The 19,949-nt window shown below is 41.4% G+C and overlaps 1 protein-coding gene across 1 annotated transcript in view; it reads left to right on the top strand.

The window, feature by feature from the left end:
* Nucleotides 1-19,949, top strand: part of LOC104152015 (dynein axonemal intermediate chain 1) — a 150,311-nt gene that overhangs the window by 35,177 nt on the left and 95,185 nt on the right. The window contains exon 12 of the mRNA XM_068925801.1: nt 1,087-1,130. Within this exon, the coding sequence (XP_068781902.1) occupies nt 1,087-1,130 (44 nt within the window). The remainder of the gene's footprint in view (nt 1-1,086; nt 1,131-19,949) is intronic.

Genomic DNA, 19,949 nt, shown 5'->3' with positions numbered 1-19,949 from the left:
AATTACAAAATAATACCAAAATGAGATATAAAATCATGAGAAAAGACATCTTGTATAGTTACTTTGTGCTGCTATTATTTTTACACCAGGAAATAACAGAAAGATGGCCCTAGACTTGGAAAAATAGTCCCAAACTGACTTATGCAGTAAGGTTTCTGAATTTACTTTTGTTCTCACATTGTTATTAGTGACAGTGTTCCTAATGGATAGAGCAAGGACATTAGCATTCCTGGGTATTAGCACAAGTGAAAAAAGAGAAATGAAAAGAGAAGTGTTTTTACTTTATCAATGCAGAATAGAAAGTTGGAGAAAACATTCATTAGATAAGTTTGACATACATTTATGTCACAGAATTTTATCCATCGCTTGTGTTGTGTGAGCACAAGGGCAGCAATAGTATTGATCTTTGTCCCATGGAAACCCTACAGTAACTGTTCACACATAGCAGTAGTAAAGAAGGCAGATGTCATTCAATAAAGGGTCTGTAGAAGGCATCAGAGATAGCTAAATGCTCATAGTCATTATGCTTCAGCAAATATATTGGTCACCAACTGGGTCGGAAGGGAATTTCCCTTCCTGGTCTGTGGTAGTGGTCATGAATTATTGAACTGATAGCTATCTCTTGAACATCCATCATTATTTAGTGACAGGTTAGGGAAAGTGAGTATATTGAATATTATTCTGTTGTGGTTTAGAAGCTCCTTTATTCTTGCCTTGAGTGATGGAAGCTGACACATCCCTGCTTTCTTCCCTTCCTTGAGGACTCACCTTTAAAAGTAAATTTTCAGTGATGATGAAGTGTACAAGCTGAACAATGCTGGAGATTGACGTGGCATCTCACTCTGTGCCCTTTTTATCCTTTTCTTGTACTGCTGTGGTCTTCTGGTGTTCTGTTTCTTTTATGAGTCTTGAGTCCAGAAAAATTATTCATGCAGGCTTTACTTGTGCGTTCACAGGGTCAAACTCTTTGACTGTACGCAGTCCTGTGAGAATGAACTCTGATGTTAATGTGTGAAACACTATGCATTTCTGTTGAGCTGTGTGGTTAATAATCAATGCAGTCTTATGTTAATTTTCTCGTTACAGGAATCCGAAGTACAATGACCTTTTTGCAGTGGGGTATGGCTCTTGTAAGTAACAAGTATGAAAGTATTATTGAGATATTCAGAATATTAAGATGGTGCATTGAGATTAAATCATATAATACTCTGGGCGTGGATTGCGTCTCATAGGTGATCTCAAGTGATTTTGGAGCGGTAGATTGATATTTAACTCAAGATAGGGATTAGGCCTTTATAAACATCCAGAAAGGCATCCAGATTAGGCCTTTATAAGCATCCAGAAAGGCATAGGCAGTGTTAGCCAGGGCTTTTGGCTTATGGTAGTGCTGAGTATCCCTTCGGTCAAAGACTGCCTTCTCCGGCAGTCAATCCTTTTTATCTTTCCTCCTGGGCTCTGATTGGCATTTTCCTGCTCTTGCCTTTCTGACTGCTGAAGGACCAGATCTGTTATGTTTTGCCCCAAGCCAATCCTGAGAGACTTCTCTAAGTGTAAACTCATTGCTTTCTTGTTAGAGGACATCTTCTTTCAGGATGTCTCAAAGGATAAAATCTCCAGTAGGGCACATCAGGCCTGGATGTTGTGAGAGACTCTTCCCCTGCTGGGGTATCTAGGACTGGACATAGGATAACTATGAGCAGCTATGAACATTTGTTCAGGGGTTCCTGTGTTTCTCCATATTAATCTGTATCTAGTATTACTGCTCTTACATTCAGGAAATGGAAAAGAATTCTAACAAGCCAGTATTTTCTCACCATTTTGTTGCTGTTTTGTTATATGTGTTACACTTAACTGCTAGTTTCTCTCATTTTTTTACAACATATCCAGTCTGTTTCCATGTGTGGCTTCCCTGCAGCAGGTGTTGCAAGCACAGCAAGGGAATATTTTCTTTGAAAGGGCCGTGTGCAGTGATGATCATCCATGGAGTAGTGCCTTAGAACAATACCATTGCCATCCAATGCCATTTTCTGTCACCTTCCCTGAATGTAATTCTTTTAAACCTGAGATCTCTGTCAACATCCTTGCTTTCTTCCTGATTGGTAACTCTTGTTGCTTACAGACAAACTGACTGCTATATTCTGAATTCTTGCCGTCGCTTCTGCCCCTTTACTCCTGTCCAGACAAGATAGCAAAGTCACTGCACATAAGCTTTAGCTCTTGCATTCCCCACTCTCTTCTCTTTCCGGCTGTAACTGAAGTGCTGACTGTAGTGAATACTTTTTCGTCCAGGGACAGCATTCTGGTAGTTTCCTCCTAGGATCACTGCCTCCCAGGGAAATTCCTATAGGAAGGAGTCCTCACCTGAGACAAGATTCCATCAAGTTTTCTTGGGGTTTCCTCACCAAGGCTGCATTCACTTTTCACTGTTATCCTGTAAGCAGATGACTCCATAAATTTCTCAGGACCCATGAAAATGCCTCTGGGACTCACTAAGACTCTGCTTTTCTCCATTATTGGTAGTTTGAGTAGAGTCATGTTGCTGGCATTCTCGTGTAGGGGATGTTGACCTTGAAACCTCACCTTTACTTGAGACAGGTGTTGTTAGCAAAAGGGAATACAGAAGAACCATGAAAATCCCAAAATAGATTGCAGAATGGTACTCATTATATCTGCAAGAGGGACCAGGTATGTTGACCCATTCAGTCTCCCCATCCTCTCTACCACGACAGTTGTCCTTCTTCCTTGACTGTTTTTTTATTTATTTAAATAAAATATGACTCTAGAGTAGATAATAATTCTCTGTCTAGCTTGAAATAGGTAGAAACTGAAATGAAAATCAGTCACGTTGCTACAGGTAACAGTGTTTGAGAACAGCAGATAGCACCATTAGTCACTGAGACTTTTACCCCAAACACCACAACCGCAGGAGTTCTTTGTGGAGAACAGAGAGTGGGGAAGCTAAAGAAGGGGCCCTACAAATAAGAACATCTTTGCCCTCCAGACATTTGAGTTGCTTTACATATACTTGAAAATTACAACTGAACATTTTTGCTAGTGCTATTCGGGTTGAAAAAGTTAGAATCTGTTGCGAACATTTTGAACCAACAGGACAAGTAGTTTGGGGTTTGTTTTAAGGGAACCTTTTTTTTTTTTTTTTGAAAGGACGTTGAAGGATCTCAGCTGTGATAAAATGACTAATGAAATTCTTTATTCAGAAATGTGGTGCACACAGGATAAAAAAACCTCAGCACTGGGCTTCAAGGAAATTATTGTTATTCAGGAAAGTGATCTTGAAGTCACTGTAGGTTTTTCTTTTCAAACACCCAGTAGCGCTCAGCGATAGTCAAAAAGGCAGAACAAATATTGATGGGAATTGCTATGAAAGAAAAAGTAGACAGAACTTCTGGATACAATAGAAACAAAATAGCAAACAACATATAAAACACCAATAGAAACAACAATAGAACACAAAACAGAAAACAAGTTCCATAATAAACTGACATCTTGATTGTGATATGCAGTTCTGGTTGTGAACTCTGCAGAGGAATATATTAGTCTATGGAAGAACTGGAAAAGATCCAGAAAGGGGCAAAAAGGATGAGCAGAAATAAATATAACAACTTCTGTATCAGAGAGAATAAACAGACTAGGACTCTTAAAATAGACAAGGAGGAGAAGATATGATATGGGTCTGTAGAATCCAGAGTGGCATAGAGAAAGTGAAAAGGGGTCAAATATTCACTATTTTCTGTAGCCAGAGAATGAGGGATACCTTATGAAATTGTTGAAGAGCCGGACCAAGGCAAATTTAAAATAGAATAGTGTGATCCAAGATGACATTGTGGAACTTTTGTGCCTGTCCTCCATCCTCTGGAGGACAAAGGTATACATGATTTCAAAAGGGATGAGACTAATTCATGGCAGGCCAGTTTGCTCATGACCATTGGAAAGGACAAGGACAAAAGTCTGATTCACTAAGTTTATAACTGCAAGTTGCTGGAAGCTTTGAGAATGTGCATGGGGATAGACCTATATTTGCCCTAATTCTTATGCTTTTTAAACAGTTGTTGCTCAGTACTCTCAGAGAGAGTATAGTGGGCTACAGGGGCCTTCAGTGGGCCCAGTGGGCCCAGAATAGCTGTTCTTATGTATTTCTCTTTACTCTGACAATAAAAACAGATGGGTTGCCTTCGTTTATGCTAGTGAGGATTATATTCTGCCTGCAATATTGCAACACTACATTTTTGTCTTAAAATGACCTTTTTTTCTTAAAGTTCACTCCATATGAGCCCTGGAAGTGTTCCTTTCATTTTGCCAAGAAGCCTAAATTGGCCTAACAATCTCTTTAATTCATCAGGCAGCAGCTATTCTAAAGGGCAGATTAGGATCAGCCTTTGCAAAGGAAAGTGTAGGGAGGAATGCTCAGGATACTCCTTGCCTTGTACAGCAGAGCAAAATCTTGTTGTGTTCACAGTTCCTGTGCTCAGAGGAGTGTAGGAATTAGGCAGAGCCTTCCCACTGCCCTGCTACCCAGGGACATAAGGAGAGATATAAGCTCAAGAATGATAACTTCCCCACTTAGCCTGTTATGACAATTGCTCTGACTCATTACACTAAGCAAATCCCTGACATCTGTGCTTTTTGGGTTGTGCAGAATTAGTTGTTGTTTGCATTACTTGTGCCAGGGTCCATTGTGCCGAGTGTAACAGAGATGTAGAGAGAGGCAGATCCTAAGTCAGTGGCTTGTCATTTAAGTATGCAAGATATTCAGAAGACTTCTTGTCCCAGTTTTATAGCAGATGCAGAGGGCAGAGTGCATCTCACCTAGCTGTAGCCAGCGAACAGTTAGAAGCTGAGTCTCCGCCCTAGGCTTCCCCTTTAGTCAGTCGTGAGAGATCATTACATCCAGAAGGTGCCTGTCCTGTCCTAAGGATGGTGTCCAAGCAAAAGAGCTAAATAGCCCTCTGGAAGTGGTGGTCTCTCCTCAGAGAGTGAGCAGAGGCAGAGCACCTAGACTAGATGCACCTAGACTCTTCGATGGCTGAAGTGAGGAGAGATGAATCCAGGTCAGAGTGAATAGTCCTGGAGACACGTACGAGCTGGAGTAGAGCCAGGAGCCAGGAACCCAGATCTTTGGAGTCCATGTGTGGTGGCCATAACTACATCAGCATTTTTTTGTGCAACATGGATTTGGCAGCACTGCCAGGATACAAGTAACACATTTGTCCTCCTGGCCAAAGTACAGTTTTTCAAACAAAAGATCCCTGTTTACTGTGGGTCCTTTTCACTCCAGTGTGGGGAGTTCTTCACAAAGAGGCCCTGGCCTGTTCCCTGCATTTTTTGGAGTTCTCACCAATGATCTGTTTGGACAAATACCACGTTGCTGATGCTAATGGCACTTTACTGGCATAAGACAGTCTCCTCTGAACACGGAAATATTGTCATCGTAATTTGTGTCTTTGCTGTTTGGCTAGAATTAATTTTTATTCCCGTCAGGAGGAGCTGTCTCTCTGTTTTGTTTTTGCATGAATGAAATTGCTGAGTTTCTGGCTACGTTGGCAGCCTGCAGTATAGGGTTCAGAGCAGCTGTCATGGATGTTGGGTGTGTATTCTGCCTTGCTCACAGGACCACCACTAACACAAATGCAGGGCTTAGCAGTCGCCTTCCTTCATGTTCCAGAAGTAAATGTATCAGTGATAGCATTCAGAGATGGCTTTTGTGTGCAGCTCCATCTGCTAGCACAAGAGGTGGGTAGGGAAAAGCAGTTTCTGCCTGGTCAATGTATTTTCCTCTGTTGTTTCTTTGCACTGTGCAGATATAACTTGCCCATCACAAGGATGGGTAAGGAGTACAGACTCACACCCGGAGCACTGGCAGTCTGAGATTTTTGAAAAAGGTATCTGCACCCAGTTCTACTGGATCTGAAATGGATCTGGTTTGTGAAGCCTCGTGTGGCTGGAATTATGCCACGTAAAGATATCTGTACTGATCTAGCTTTCTTGTAAAATCGGGAGGATGAGCTATGCTGCTACAGGGCCCTTTTCTACTGGTGTGACTGCATCCAAAGTAAGGGTTGTTATGACTCTGTGACTGAATTAAATTGGTGTAAAATCCGGGCCAGACCTTTGACAGAGATGAGCTGGTATCTGATAGGACATGTTCCGAGACTTCTAGGAGCTGAGGAGTCATGGTTGAACACTGAGACCACAGGAGGGCTCTTGCTGCACTGATCTAGGGCATAGCAGCTATTTATTGCCCTCTGATTGAGGCTGACCAAAGGACATCATTACAAAAAAGATATACCCCAATGGGACATACTCAGGGTGCTTCAGAGGGAACAGGGAGAGGAGAAAATGAGCCAGGCAGCTTTCACAACAATGTATTGCAACTTTCTGTTAACTTCTGTGCTTCAAAGGCATTGCCCACTCCACTGGAGGCCTCGTTCTACAGCATACCTGCCACTCTTCAAATCAGTTGAATCTGTTCATCCTCGGTGCTCCAGGAGCACTTAGCACTAAAGGATAAAGTAGCTCCTCAGAGAGCTGGCTCCTCAGTAACATAGAGAAACTTTCTCTCCAGGAGGGATAGTGAAGACAAGATAGCAAGATGAATATGAAATCAAATTGGCATGGTCAAGGGAGTTGCTTCTCTTCCCTTGCAGACAGTTTCTCTGGAAGGTTCTGATCCTGAACAGACAGCTGAAGAGAGGGTTCCTCACTACACATCATGATTGGCAATGACTATTTGAGGAATCAAGCCTTTAAATTGGAGTTCAGAATAAAGAAAATAACTGTTAACAAAACTTGCTCACTCTTGAAGGGGGAAAGTCATCCTGCAGGGCCTAAGCGATTATATGGGGGGGCATGCCTTTTCTCTCTCTCTTTTTGTGCAAGACACCTGGGTCCCGCCATCTAGAAAGCAAATAGTAGAAAAAATAATTAGTAGTAAATTCCTAATACACTCTTCACCCCAAAGATTTCATAAAAATTAAGATCAGCTCCCTATTACACACTATTTTGGCTTATATGCAGCCTATTGCAAGCCTAAAGACTTTTGTTAGGCCAAATACTTAGTTTTCTGGCAATTGCCAAATAAAAATGTAAGTGGCACAAGTAAAGAATAGGAGAGGCTGAGGTATCCCGTACCCAGGTACTTCTAGGGGAAGGAAATTCATTAGGCACCCTTTACCCTGATGGTTTCAGAGGGCGGTTCATACTTTATGCTATAGAAAGACATTGAAATCTTGAAGTCTTTGGCAGTCTGAGTTAGGGCAGATTCTCTTTAACAGAGGGTGTAGGATCCTGACCATGAAGACAAGACACTTGGGCCAGGCATCAGAAAGGACTCTTGGTATCACCGCATAATCATGCCCTGCCCTGCAAAGTGGAGGACTTCAGCTATGGACACTCTTTGTTGATTATGACAAACGTGCAAAACCCACAAATCCCGGAGGCAGGTTAGGCATCAGGAAAGGATTCTTTCCTGATCCCAATAGATGAGCAACTGAAGCATTAAAGCATAAGCTCTGATGATAACTCTCTTAAGGCAAGCCTTCTGAACATGGCGAGGACAATGTTCTTCTTGGGGTCAAGGAAGAAAGTAATGGACAGCAGGGCTGGATCCCATCCCACCACCACATGTTGGCTGGAGGACTTTTCTTAAAAGCTGGATCAAAGCATACCTTTTAGAATAATGCTCAGTTTCTTTGTCAAAACTCCATCTGATGGTGAGTCCTTCAGCCCCACCCGCCGCTATGCTATTTCAACTTTGAATTGGTCTTCCTGGTAGTAAATGATATGTCATTTTAAGGTTGAATTTATCTAACTTAAATTTCCGGCCTTTGAAACTCATTATTCTCTTGTCAGCAAACTCAGAAAGCCCTTTCAGCAGGTCCCTTCTGCATGGGTAAATGCTCATATGCATTGATGAAGACGTCTTTCGTTCTTCTCTTCTTTAGGCCGAACTCATTAAGCCATACTCAAGCAGGTTTCTTTCCCATCTGCCATGTCATTTCAATGGGCTTTCTCTGACCTCTCTCCAACACATCCACATTCTTCTGAAGTGCAGACGCCATAACCAACACACCAATCCGGTTGCCATCTTATATGTGCTTCATATAGAGACATAGTTGCATCTCTCACGGTCCTCTCGCTTTTATACCAAGGCACTGTGTACCGACAGCTCATGGTAATGGGTTTATCCACAGTAACTGGAATCCATCTTTGAGTTTGTGCTTTCCAGATTGTAGCCTTCCCTCCTCAATGTAACCCTCATTCCTGCTTCCCAAATATAGCATGGAAATCGGACATGCGATGGTGCCCATTTAACCAAGAGGTTCAGAGCGTGCTGTAAGAGCAGCTGTCATATAAGTATAGAAAAGTATAAATATAAATTATAAAGTATATAATTATAAAGTATAATTAAATTTCTGTGCCACCCACTTTTGTGTCATCTTCAGGCTTTATCAGCAAACATTTTATATCATTAAGTAGATCAAAATAAAAAATATTGTGCAGCGTGGGGCTAAACTGGGAATCTGCACAAGAAACCGGCCCTTTTCTCTTCTCTCTCTGTTTACAGCTTCACTTTAGGGTCTGGCAGTGAGCCAGTTTTTAATCCATTTTAATCCAGTTTTTAATGTGCTCTGCTAATTCCATATCATAAAAGCTTTTAAATCACATATTATGATGAATACAACTGAATGCCTAGGGAATACACAAATATATTCTGTCAGCAGAGTTACTTCATCAGTCATCCTGACAAAAAGGACAGCAGCTCTGAGACATTTACCCTCTGTGTAGGTCTTGTGACCTAAGCAAGTGGAGAGATAATTTAACAGGCCTGGGATCCTCACGCTGAAGGATAAGGAGTATGAATTTTAATTCAAGTTTACTACTTGTTAGAAGTTATAACGCTTTATCTGATCTTGAAATGAAGATAAAACCTTGAAGTTTTCCGCAAGATCTTGGTGAAATTATGTGAATATCAATGATACATGAAGTCCAGCTCTTTCACACTCACAGATACATTAGAAAGTCATAGAAAATAGAACTGAAAAGCATTTCAAAAAGTTGTTAGTCCATTCCTATGCAAGACAGGACTTTTATTTAAAACATAGGTTGGAGAACTAACCTTAGTCAAACTTAATCAAGATCGCATGCAGTGTAATTCCCGGCACAGTTGAAAGAAAAAGCCCTGTAACTGACAGGGGATCCTTTTGACAAGGAGAGAAGTATGTGTCTTGAGATTGAGAACCCTACAAGTAAGTCTGTGGAAACTCAGATTTGAAGATGTAGCCTGTGAGATAAAGGAGAAGCAGTATTAGAAACTGTACCGGCTGTTTGTTTGTGGATAATTTTCTTTTCTGTAGTGGTAGATTTAAAGGCTGTGATGTGGCATGTGTAAGATACTGTCTGGATTGGATTTACATGACAACCTGCTATTAAATTTTCTAGTTTCTGATGAGTTACTGCAGAGCTTTAGAAAGTAAAAGCACTAAGAGGACTGACTGCTGGCTAAGAAATTCAGATCTCTGAATCAGGTCTCTTCCAGGTGGTTTTGTAGATGTATAACTATTTTAATTGTGTTCCCAGAAGGGGCAGAGAATGCTACTGGGAGCTGAGTTCTGTTTTTCCAAGCTGCGTGAGTTTATTTTAGTATTGAGAATATGAGATTGAAGACCTTGTCAGAGAGAGAAAAAGCATTTTAGATTGGTTAAAATAAATTCCTTGTCTTGTATAAGGCTGTGTGCACAAGTGATTCAGATGAGGGGATTACACTACAGCGGGGGGCTGGCAGCTCCGCCGTCGTGTGGGTGGTCCAGCAAGGAGCCTTGGCCTTTTAAGACCTCAATGTAATGCTACTGCGTTTTCCTAAGTACAGAACCACAAAAAACTAATAGAGATTCATGTGGCCCACAGTTGCATGCACACACCTCTAAGGGAGATTCATGTTCTAGTGTGGATTCAATTTCCTATTTGGCATATATTTGTATAAAGCAGGAAAACAACGTAACAGTTCCCAGCTTTGGGAAATGTGTTAGTTCAAAGGCTTGTGCCTAGCATAGATTGGATGTAACTAAAATTAAATAGGTCTTCAATGTTAGCAGACCCAGGAGGATCACTCTGACTTTTTGGTAACAATATTGAGAACTGTGTTGTGCCAGTATGATGGCTGAATATTTCTTTTTGGCTGTGAATGTATTGTTTATTGGCATGTTGGGGCATTTGTATATCAATTGTAGGACTGTTTGCCAATACTGATGATGTCAGTTATTAATGGTAGTTATTTAACAGTCAGTGTTACGTTAGAATTTATCTTGAGAAAGAAAAATGAAAGTCACAGAATTAAAACTTAATGGTTGCTTAGTTGCCAGTAATTTTACTTGATTATATTTGTTATAGCAGGCAAATTGAAGCCTCTCTAAGTAATACACCAAGTTGCTACTCTGAAGGAGTTCCTATAACAATGCAGAAAACATGCATCAGCCAAATAAGCAAAGAGAAAAAAATAAAAGGGAAAATGTGAGTCTTATTTGTGAATAATTTAAGAACATTTTTATGCACGCTCAGTGTCCCCACAATCAAAAAGAAAAGCCTGGAGGACGCGGGCCTGCTCTATATTAATTTATAAATACTGTGTCTGTTATGTGACTTTTTAATAGCTGTAAGGAGTATTTATTGACTACGTTGTACTAATTAAAAGAGGCTGTTGGGGAAAAAAAGGCAGAAAATGAAACCCAGTGATAAGATGCCTCTAGGGCAAGCATATCAAAAGTCATTAAAAACTAGACGCAATGCTAGTCTATGTTTTCATCCATGAGGAAGAAGTAAACAGAAAATCATTACTGATAAAAAGTTTTGATGAGACAAATAATCTAGGAAGTGGTAAGAAATGGAACAATCAGAGCAATGACACAGAGCACTTTAGATCCCTTTGGTAGCTGAGTAGAAGAATCACGATGTATTACAGTGTCCAAGCGTATGTTCATACTTCTAAGAAAAGAAATTCAAGCCGTACATCCATGGTAGAGCCTTATCCTAAGGAGCAGTTATTTTTTAAAAAGCGTGAAAACTGCAAGGGATACCATTTCCAGACACGTAAAGGACAGGAAAGTGATTGGGAGTAGTCAGCATGGATTTATGAAGGGGAAATCATGCTTAACCAACCTGAGAGCCTTCTACAATGAGATGACTGGCTTAGTGGATGAGGGGAAAGCAATAGATGTTTATCTCGACTGTAGTAAGGCTTTTGACACTGTCTCCCATAACAGTCTCACAGACAAGCTGATGAAGTATGGGCTAGATAAGTGGACAGTAAGTAGGACTGAAAACTGGCTGAACTGCCAGGTTCAGAGGGTTGTGATCAGTGGCACAAACTTCAGCTGGAGGCCAGTCACTAGCGATGTACCCTAGGGGTTGCTACTGCCCCCAGTATTGTTTAACGTCTTCATTAATGATCTAGACAATGGGGCAGAGCGCAGCCTCAGCAAATTTGTAGACGATGCAGAATGGAGAGAAGTGGCTGATAGACCAGATGGTTGTGCTGCCTTTCAGAGGGACCTAGACAGGCTGGAGAAACAAAGTGCTGCACCTGGGGAGGAATAACCCCCTGCACCACTACAGACTGATCTGGAGAGCAGCTTTGCAGAGAAGGACGTGGGGGTCCTGGTGGGCAAGAAGCTGACCATGAACAAGAAAAGTGCTCTCATGGCAAAAGAGGCCAGTGGTATCCTGGGCTGCATTAGCAAGAGTGCTGCCAGCAGGTCGAGGGAGGCGATCCTTCCCTTCTGTTCAGCCCTGGTGTGGTGACATCTGGAGTACTATGTCTAATTCTGGGATCTCCTGTACAAGAAAGACGTGAACCCACTGGAGCAATTCCAGCAAAGGCCACAAAGATGATTAAGGGACAAAAGCATCTGTCTCATAAGGAGAGGCTGTGACAGCTGGGAATGTTTAGTCTGGAGAAGGCTCAGGGGGTCTCTTACCACTATTCATAAATATCTGATGGGAGGGGTAAAGAAGATGGAGCCAGACTCTTCTCGGTGGTGCCCAGTGATAGGACAAGAGACAATGGGCACAAACTGAAACACAGAAAATTTCACCTGAACATAGGAGAACACTTTTTATCTTTGAGGGTGGTTGAACACTGGAGCAGATTGCCGAGAGAGGTTGAGGAGTCTCCATCCTTGGAGATATTCAGAACTGAATTAGGCATGGTCCTGGGCAACCTGCTGTAGTTGACCCTGCTTGAGCCTGGGAATTGGACCGGATCATCTTCAGAGGTCCATTCCAACCCCAGCTATTCTGTGGTTCTGCAGTGGTGAAACCTCAACGCTATGCTGCAGTTAAGAAAGGCCTCTGAGACCCCTCGCTCTATATAGAGGGGAATTTCAGGAGGGAACTGAGAGACTCTTTTACCTTGGTATTTGGTGCTGATCACCCTGGAATGGTGTGCTCACTTCTGGTTTTGACGTGCTGAGGAGAAGGGTCCTAAACTGGAGAGGGTTCAAAAAAGCATGAAAGACTGATCTGAGAACTGAAGGACTGACCTTAGAAAAAATCAAGGAACTCAGTCTGATAGCTTGTCAATGAGAAGCTTATTAGATAGTTGGATCGCGGTCTGCTGACTCCCTAATACTGGAAGACAGATCATGTAACAAGGGGATCTTTAATCTGCCAGAGAAATGCTGTAATGAGATCTAAGAAAAGCTGGAGCTGCGTGAATTCAGAGCAGACAAAGTGTGGCTTTTTAATAGCAGTTAGGTAATTGAGAACAATTAACTTTGGAGTGTAGTAAACTCTCAACTTCTGGAAATTTTTGAATGTGTAAATTTTAAAGACATGATCTTTGCCTGTAAGTTCTGCTTTTGGCAGGCATGATTGTTTGATTTAAAACAAGAATTAATGTAGACAAATCTTATGTTATTCATAGCTTATGTTCTCCAGGAGTCTGATGTATTAGTCTTGCCTTTTTTGAGGCTGCTGTCTGCGCTGTCTAGTGTTAGAGACTTCAAAGTTGACGTGCAAAATATCTGCATCCTCCTCCATGGTCTGGGAGATCTCTGAAAACCTCTGCTGTGTTAGAAATTTAAGCCATCATACATTTGGTTTATTGAGATAAGTAATTAATTGTGGTCAGTTAAACATAATTACATTGAAAATTACAGCACTTTTATATCTTTTTTCCAAATACTGACTATCTCTTACTACTCATACAGGCTCTGGAAGTGTACAACTGACGGTACCTATTATACTGTCAACTCTGTTAGTAAATATAACCTAGTAAGTATAATACATTGAATGAATCACACGAAAGATTAATTCCGGTTGGTGACTTAATTACTGATTTGTAATTTAAATTCTCTAAGCTTTGCCTAATTCTCCTAGCCTTAACCTTTTGATTCATTTAATTTTAAATCAATTCATAATGTAGTCTTTTGCTGTAGCATTTTGTTAAGCATGAAATAATAAAGGGCTCTGTTGATTTGTTTGGGGAAAAAGACATTTTAAGAGGTTTTATACAGCCTGAGGATCAAAGGAACTGCTCAGCCATCCTGTCGTGTCTCCGGTGCATTGCAGGCCATTAACTTCCATCCACTTACCTCTGTGTCTAGCCCAGTTAGTTTGATTAATGCATCTTGATCCTCAGGAGACTAAACATTTGTATGCCATGGAGTCTTACCTGTCTGACGCCTTCTCTTTCTTAGTTTTGTCCCTGAAAACTGCTACTGTTAAGTTATTGTGGGAATTCTTTTTTTAGTATTTGCACAACAGAAGCCAAGCAGAGATGTGTTAACTCTTTTTGTTATTGATGTCAAGGCAATGATCTGATAATGAAAACCTACTAAAAGACTTTCCTCCCTTCTATACTGAGAAACTGCTTGGCTTGGCAGGACATGATCAACAGATGTTGAGGAGAGGCAAAACAGCTCTATACACTCTCCTAAAAGTGTCATTTTTTATTCCCCTCTATTTTAAAGATTCATTTTCTGAAATATACATGTCCTTATATCCATATTCTATTAGCTGAACAGTATTATGTTTGTTTTTGCATTTGGGCCTCCACTCCAGTACTAAGATTATGTTATTATTGTAGCTTGATTTTTCAGTATCAAACGTCTGGAATGAAGTTGGCTAAAATTCTGGAATCGAGTCTGCTATGCACACTGTAATCTAATGAGCAATCATATGATCGGGGCCCTGAGGGCACTAACAGGCTTTACTGTCCCTACCCACCTCCCCTAGGGGCTCCCACCACTGTGCCGAGGCCCAGGACCCCATTTCAGCCCAGCCCAGGCTGTTGGTCCCTGGCCAGCAATCTGTAGTGGTGCCAGGCTCCAGCTCCACCATGACCCTGTCTCTGCCCAGCCATGGCCCTGCTGATCGCAACCCCAATCTGCAGGTAACCATCCAGCCCAGTCCTGTGACCACAAACTTCTTTGATGATCTGGACTCTTGGTTGAACCTTGCCATGATCTCTGGGCCTTCCCTGCTCACCTCGCTCGGGGGCGGTGGGACGGGCCCTGGCTAGTGAGGACCCTGCCCTGCTGGCTGTGTTATTGTGTTAGGGTTTCAGCTCCCCATCCCTTAGGGAGCAGCCAGCCCTTGCTAAGCCCAGACGCATATTCTGTTCCTCAGATAAACCAACGTTTAGGTAGATAAACAGCAAAGTAAAATCTGGATAAAAAACAAGCTAACGTAACTTAGCCATAATTATTTACTTGTGCCCGTTGCTTAATTATTTTTTCCGAATTAGCTTGTACTTTGGAAGTTCTTCTGCTTGCATTCCTTTTCACTGCTAAAACCTTGATATGGTCCCCAAAGCAGATTACTTAATCTGAGTGGTTCTAGTTCTATCTAAAATAACATATGAAATATGTTATAAATAACATATGAATCTGTATCAAAGATTTGTTCGTGATTTAACTCTTCATTAGGACTTCAAGAGGGAGGTTCATTAACTTGGGTAGATTCACAAAGGCTGGGTATTTTATGAAATCCTTTTACCTGACAATAAACCAGATTTATATGGCACTTTCTTCAGGGGAATTCCGGTATGATACAACAGTGGCTTCTCTCAGCTGATGCATGACGATTAAGCTGAAGGGTGTAGGATTGCACCTGAAGGAGAATGTGGTAACTGGTTAGACAGACTTTGAAGGAAATTTAGCAGAGGTGGTTGCTTAGGTAGGAGTCAGGACAAAGTGCAACTGATTTTTTTTTGTTTTAATGGTTAGTGGTACTAAACTGAGATCTTTAGAGATCCCAAGAGGAAGGATTGGATTTGCATCTCATGGGGAAGCTAGTGTTGGAGCACTGCACCCTGTACGCTCTGGTTATTAACTCTGCTAACCCGGAGTGGCTACTACCCCTTTCTAAGGCATTGACACCACTTATATCTCTCAGATGTTATCGTCTATTCCACCTAAATATTTTCTCATCCTGATCATACTTGACTTTTAAATGAGTGGTGAGAGAATAGCAAACTTCTTGAAAAGTGGTCTCAGTTCTGAGCAGTGACAGAAACGAACAGAGTCTGTAAGTTCCTTTACTGGGATGAACAACAGTGCAGAAAGGGATGACTTAAAGGCAGAGAAAAGATGGGGGAAATCTGTCTTCTGTGTGGTGGTCCCAGGAGATGAGCAGAAGTGAAGCGTGCAGTGAGATTTCAAAGGTCTCAGTCATCTCAGAAGGCTTTAAACAGGAGATGGCAGAAGCGGGTGGTGTGTTCTGATGGTGGCAGGAACTCTCATCTTAAATGATTTACACTTACCGTAACTCCTTGTTTTGGTCTCTGCACTAAATATGCAACCCTCCCACCCTTTCATCTGAGGCACTGGCTTTTGCCAGTTTGAATTGCTGCTTATTTTGAATTAATAGCTATGGGCTATTGTGCAACTGTTCTAGTTTGAGTCAGGTGAAGTATTTCCAGTACAAATAGGGTCTTGTTCTGCAGCATTCATGTTCTGTGATGATATCTCAGCTGGAGCACAACATGCTGTCCAGGGTCACCTGTATTGAGGAAACATAAATTCAAACTAGAATAAGCAAAGAGAAGGGTTATGGGAATCAGCAGGGGAAAGAGAATAGCCTCCACACAAGAGAGAACTGAAAGAATTGGTTTGTTTAGCCTGCATAGCTCTCCTTAAATATATCAGGAGTGATAAATGCCAGGGAGGCATAAGAGCTATTTAAGGCCAGTGCAGGCACAAATATTAGTTTAGGGGAGAGTTTAGTATGCTATGGATTTGCTATGGTTTCCTGCCAGGGAAAGTGTCTGGACCCAGTGACCTGAGCGGTTTGTCCATATCCTCTGTTTCCCAAATGCAACTTTGGCTGTGAAATCAGCCACATGATCAGGTGATCTGCACCTTTCAGTTGCATACTGAGTCTCTCAAACTAAGGAGTCACTTCAATGACAAATCCTTCTGTGGAGTCTGTAATTTGGCAAGCAGTTCTCTAGAGGGAAAAGATGGTAGTTTTTTGTTTCTTTGTTTCTTTTTTTTTTTCTTTTTGCTATAGAAAACATCTCTATTTCAGTCCTGTGATGGGAAAGGTACTGCAGGAATTCTTAATAAGCACAATGCTATGTGGCTGAGATCTAGTGGATGTACCAGCTTGAAATGAATTTTGAAGTCTTTCAGCTGTAACGCCTAACTACCCTTGAACATGCTGCTCCAAACAGTTTGTTTGTGTTAGATTACTTCATATTGTGACAATACTTTCTTATCTGTGCACTGAGATGAAATCATCTGTCTTCTCTCTAGTTCAGCTGGGGAAAAGATAAATCGCTACACGTGAGGTCTGCAGAGCTTGTGATCAAGCTTTCTATACAGACGTTATTAGCAGTGGTATAACTGTTGGTGCTGCACTGGCCAAAAGGGCTCGTTATTGACCTAACTCCCATTTTCATTGCTTTAATCATTAAGCTTTGTTACTCTCATACCAAAATACCGGGCACTTTGGAAGAATCTACGCAGAGAATGTGAGTTATGTGGCATGGCTGTATGAATCAGCATGAGCAGCATGCATGTCAGTTAAACCCTAGAATGAAATTAGAGTGCAGAAAGCTATTGACATGAAAACATAGCATGAAGCAGGCAAAATTCCCTCTGTGTAGCTTCTCTCTGTGGCTTAATTTGCTTCCTGCTACACTGCTTGTAATAGTCACCCTTAAATGCAAGGCCATATATGTAAATAATGTTACCAACCTCTACAAACACAAATTTCTCTCTATTTTTATGAAGTCACTTGACAAATATATTAACAAATATTTGTTTATTTTAATAGCTGCCCTTAAAACAAAATAATTTAGCTCACTAAAGCAGTCTATGGGCCAGAATTTAAGGGGGTGGGGAATGACGGAATATATATGTCTTTATATTTGATGAAAACAACATGTTTTAAATCATATTGGGTGCAGTGTAAGAATTTATATCTTCAGCAAAAAAGCGTTTGATGTATGAAAGTGAGAGAATAGGAAAAATTAGAAGTGGGAAAGGTAATACTAATAAGCGTTGAGAGTTCACGTTTCATGGAATAAGGAAAATTTCTTTACCAGTGAGGAAAATTTTCCCAGAGATTCGTACAGTATTGCCAAGTCTCATCATTCAGAGATCGTAAGGCAGGCTCTCAAAATCGTGGCATTATTACGAGTGATAAAACTTGACTTCTTTTTATTTGCCTCCTCTATTTTCAGGATGGAACTTGTTTGGTGTTTTAAAACCTTCCTTTGTTGCCATGAGGGCTGTGAATGTTTTGTTCTGAAACAAAGTGAAAGCTGAGCTTGTGTTTAAATAATGAAGCTGAGGCTTGGAAAAAACCTTCTGCTATTGCAGTACTCCTGATAAAATTGCAGGAATTGGCAGCTCTATTGTGACTCCTGGCTGTAGGATGCCTTGCACGGCTCTCTAAGCAGTTGTCCCCTGATGGCAGTAGTGGCAGTGGTCCCCGACTGAATGGAGTTTTGGGACCTGAGAGAAATCCTCCTAGTGGGTTTGTAGCTATGCAGAACTGATGACTTGCGACATTTGCCATTTCGCGTGACTTGTCAGACCGGCTTGCAGCTCCACTCTGATCCCTGAAATACAGTTAGGAAATCTCTGGTAAATCATGGGTCTGATCCAGCTTTGCTAGTCTGATGCTCCTTGCTGTTCACGTGCTTCCCTTGAACTGTTTCAATTGACCTGTGATGGTTAGATTGCTGTTGTGATGAGTTTGACTTTTTGACTTTTAAATGAAATTTTCTGAATGTGGACTCCCATTGAGCAGCATGAGTTAAGTTTTGTGAAGGAAAGTTGAACTACATTTTCAAATATGCAAAAATGTTTTCAAGATTCCTAGCCAAATGCCTGGCCTCGTTGGGATCTCCCATATTTTAAAGGCACCAGAACTTAGCTTCTTCCTATATGCCTCTTGTAGTACAGAATCTCTGACAGCCTCTAATCCTTCCAGACTTCACAGTATGCTCTGAAAATTGCAATTTCATTCTCTTCTTTGAAACAAATTCTTATCATTTCCTGCATATGGTATTACAGCTGACAGTTTGTAGTCCCGGCCTGAATACTAAAACTGTGATGCTGTTTCTGAGTTCTGCTGCAGCGTATAAATGACTTCAACTGGACTCCCAAGGTAGGTGCCACCAACAGGAAATCTCAATTAATTTCCAAATGACAGTCAGTTGGGACTGCATTCTCTGTTGGCCATTGGCCACCAGCTGATTCACATTTTAACAAGCTATTGCCTTTCCCATTGCAATTCTCTTGTTTCTTGAATCCTCAACTTTCTCCAAGCCTCAATGGGTGGCATTTCGCTATTAATCATGCATTTTTTTCTTTGGCTTAGCACATGTTTCTACACATCTGCAGAGTTACTTCAGAGAAAGGAGAGAATGTTCTTTCTAGCTGAAATGGAAAAATGAATTGTTGTCAGTTTGGGCAAACAGTTGCAGAGCAGGAATTCTGAAAATTACATGAAATGATTGAGATAATTGGGCAGTGAAAGCTTATTACCAGTAAGGATGATTTCATCACCCCTTACTGGTATTTTCTGTGGTCATGACACTCCCTGCTGCGTTGGGTAGGACAGGACAGTCAGGCAATATCTAAAATAGTCCTGGGCTGAATTCTGATTTCCTGTCTAGGCTTACAATCTTATCTGGTTCTAATGGAATTATGTCTAATTTCTGTTCACATAAACAAGATCAGAATCAGCTTATTGTTTTCACTGGGAAGGTGTTTGGCAATCTCTACCTTCTGCATTACAACATATGACTTTTTCTTGTTTGGTGGAAGGAACTAAACTAGCATATTGGTTTGATTTTGATCTTTGGATATTGCAAGGCTGATCTCATACAAAAGTCAAAGAATGATATAAAATCTGTCTGGAATGAAATCATCCAGAAAATCATCTTATCTATGCTAGGACAGGCTTAATTCTGCCTAAATGGCTTCTGACAGATATGTGGCTACACTGTTCTTAAAAGCTCAAGAGGATGGGGACTCTGTTTCCTCTTAATCAGCCTGTTCCAGCACTGTCAGACTCACTTGCTGGAGAAAAATAACCTGCAAGAGGGCACCTAACACTCCTTGCCACAGTGTTCAATACTTCTCCAAAGCTGAAATTCAGAAGTAAAGGAACAGAGCTTGGACTGGAAACCAGCAGAGGGATTTCCCACTTCAGCCAGGAAGGGAGAGCAAGAACCCATCCTTTTGGAGGAGAGTCTCCTTTCCTTCTGCAGTGCTGCCCCTCCTAGCCCCATGGCAGCAGTAACCTGTTGACGACTTGAGCAGACATGTATGCAGAGTACCTTTAAACTCATGATGGTCCTACCTAGATCCCATTGTTCAGAGAGAGGGTCTTCCAAGGAAACACCTTCCCAAAGCAGAGTCCTGTTGTACGAAAACACCCATGGAGGGATGTGCCTGGGTTGATAACTGCTCATGTCG

This window comes from Struthio camelus, chromosome W, assembly GCF_040807025.1.
Source record: "Struthio camelus isolate bStrCam1 chromosome W, bStrCam1.hap1, whole genome shotgun sequence".
Lineage (NCBI taxonomy): Eukaryota > Metazoa > Chordata > Aves > Struthioniformes > Struthionidae > Struthio > Struthio camelus.
This window is presented reverse-complemented; position numbering and strand designations above follow the sequence as displayed.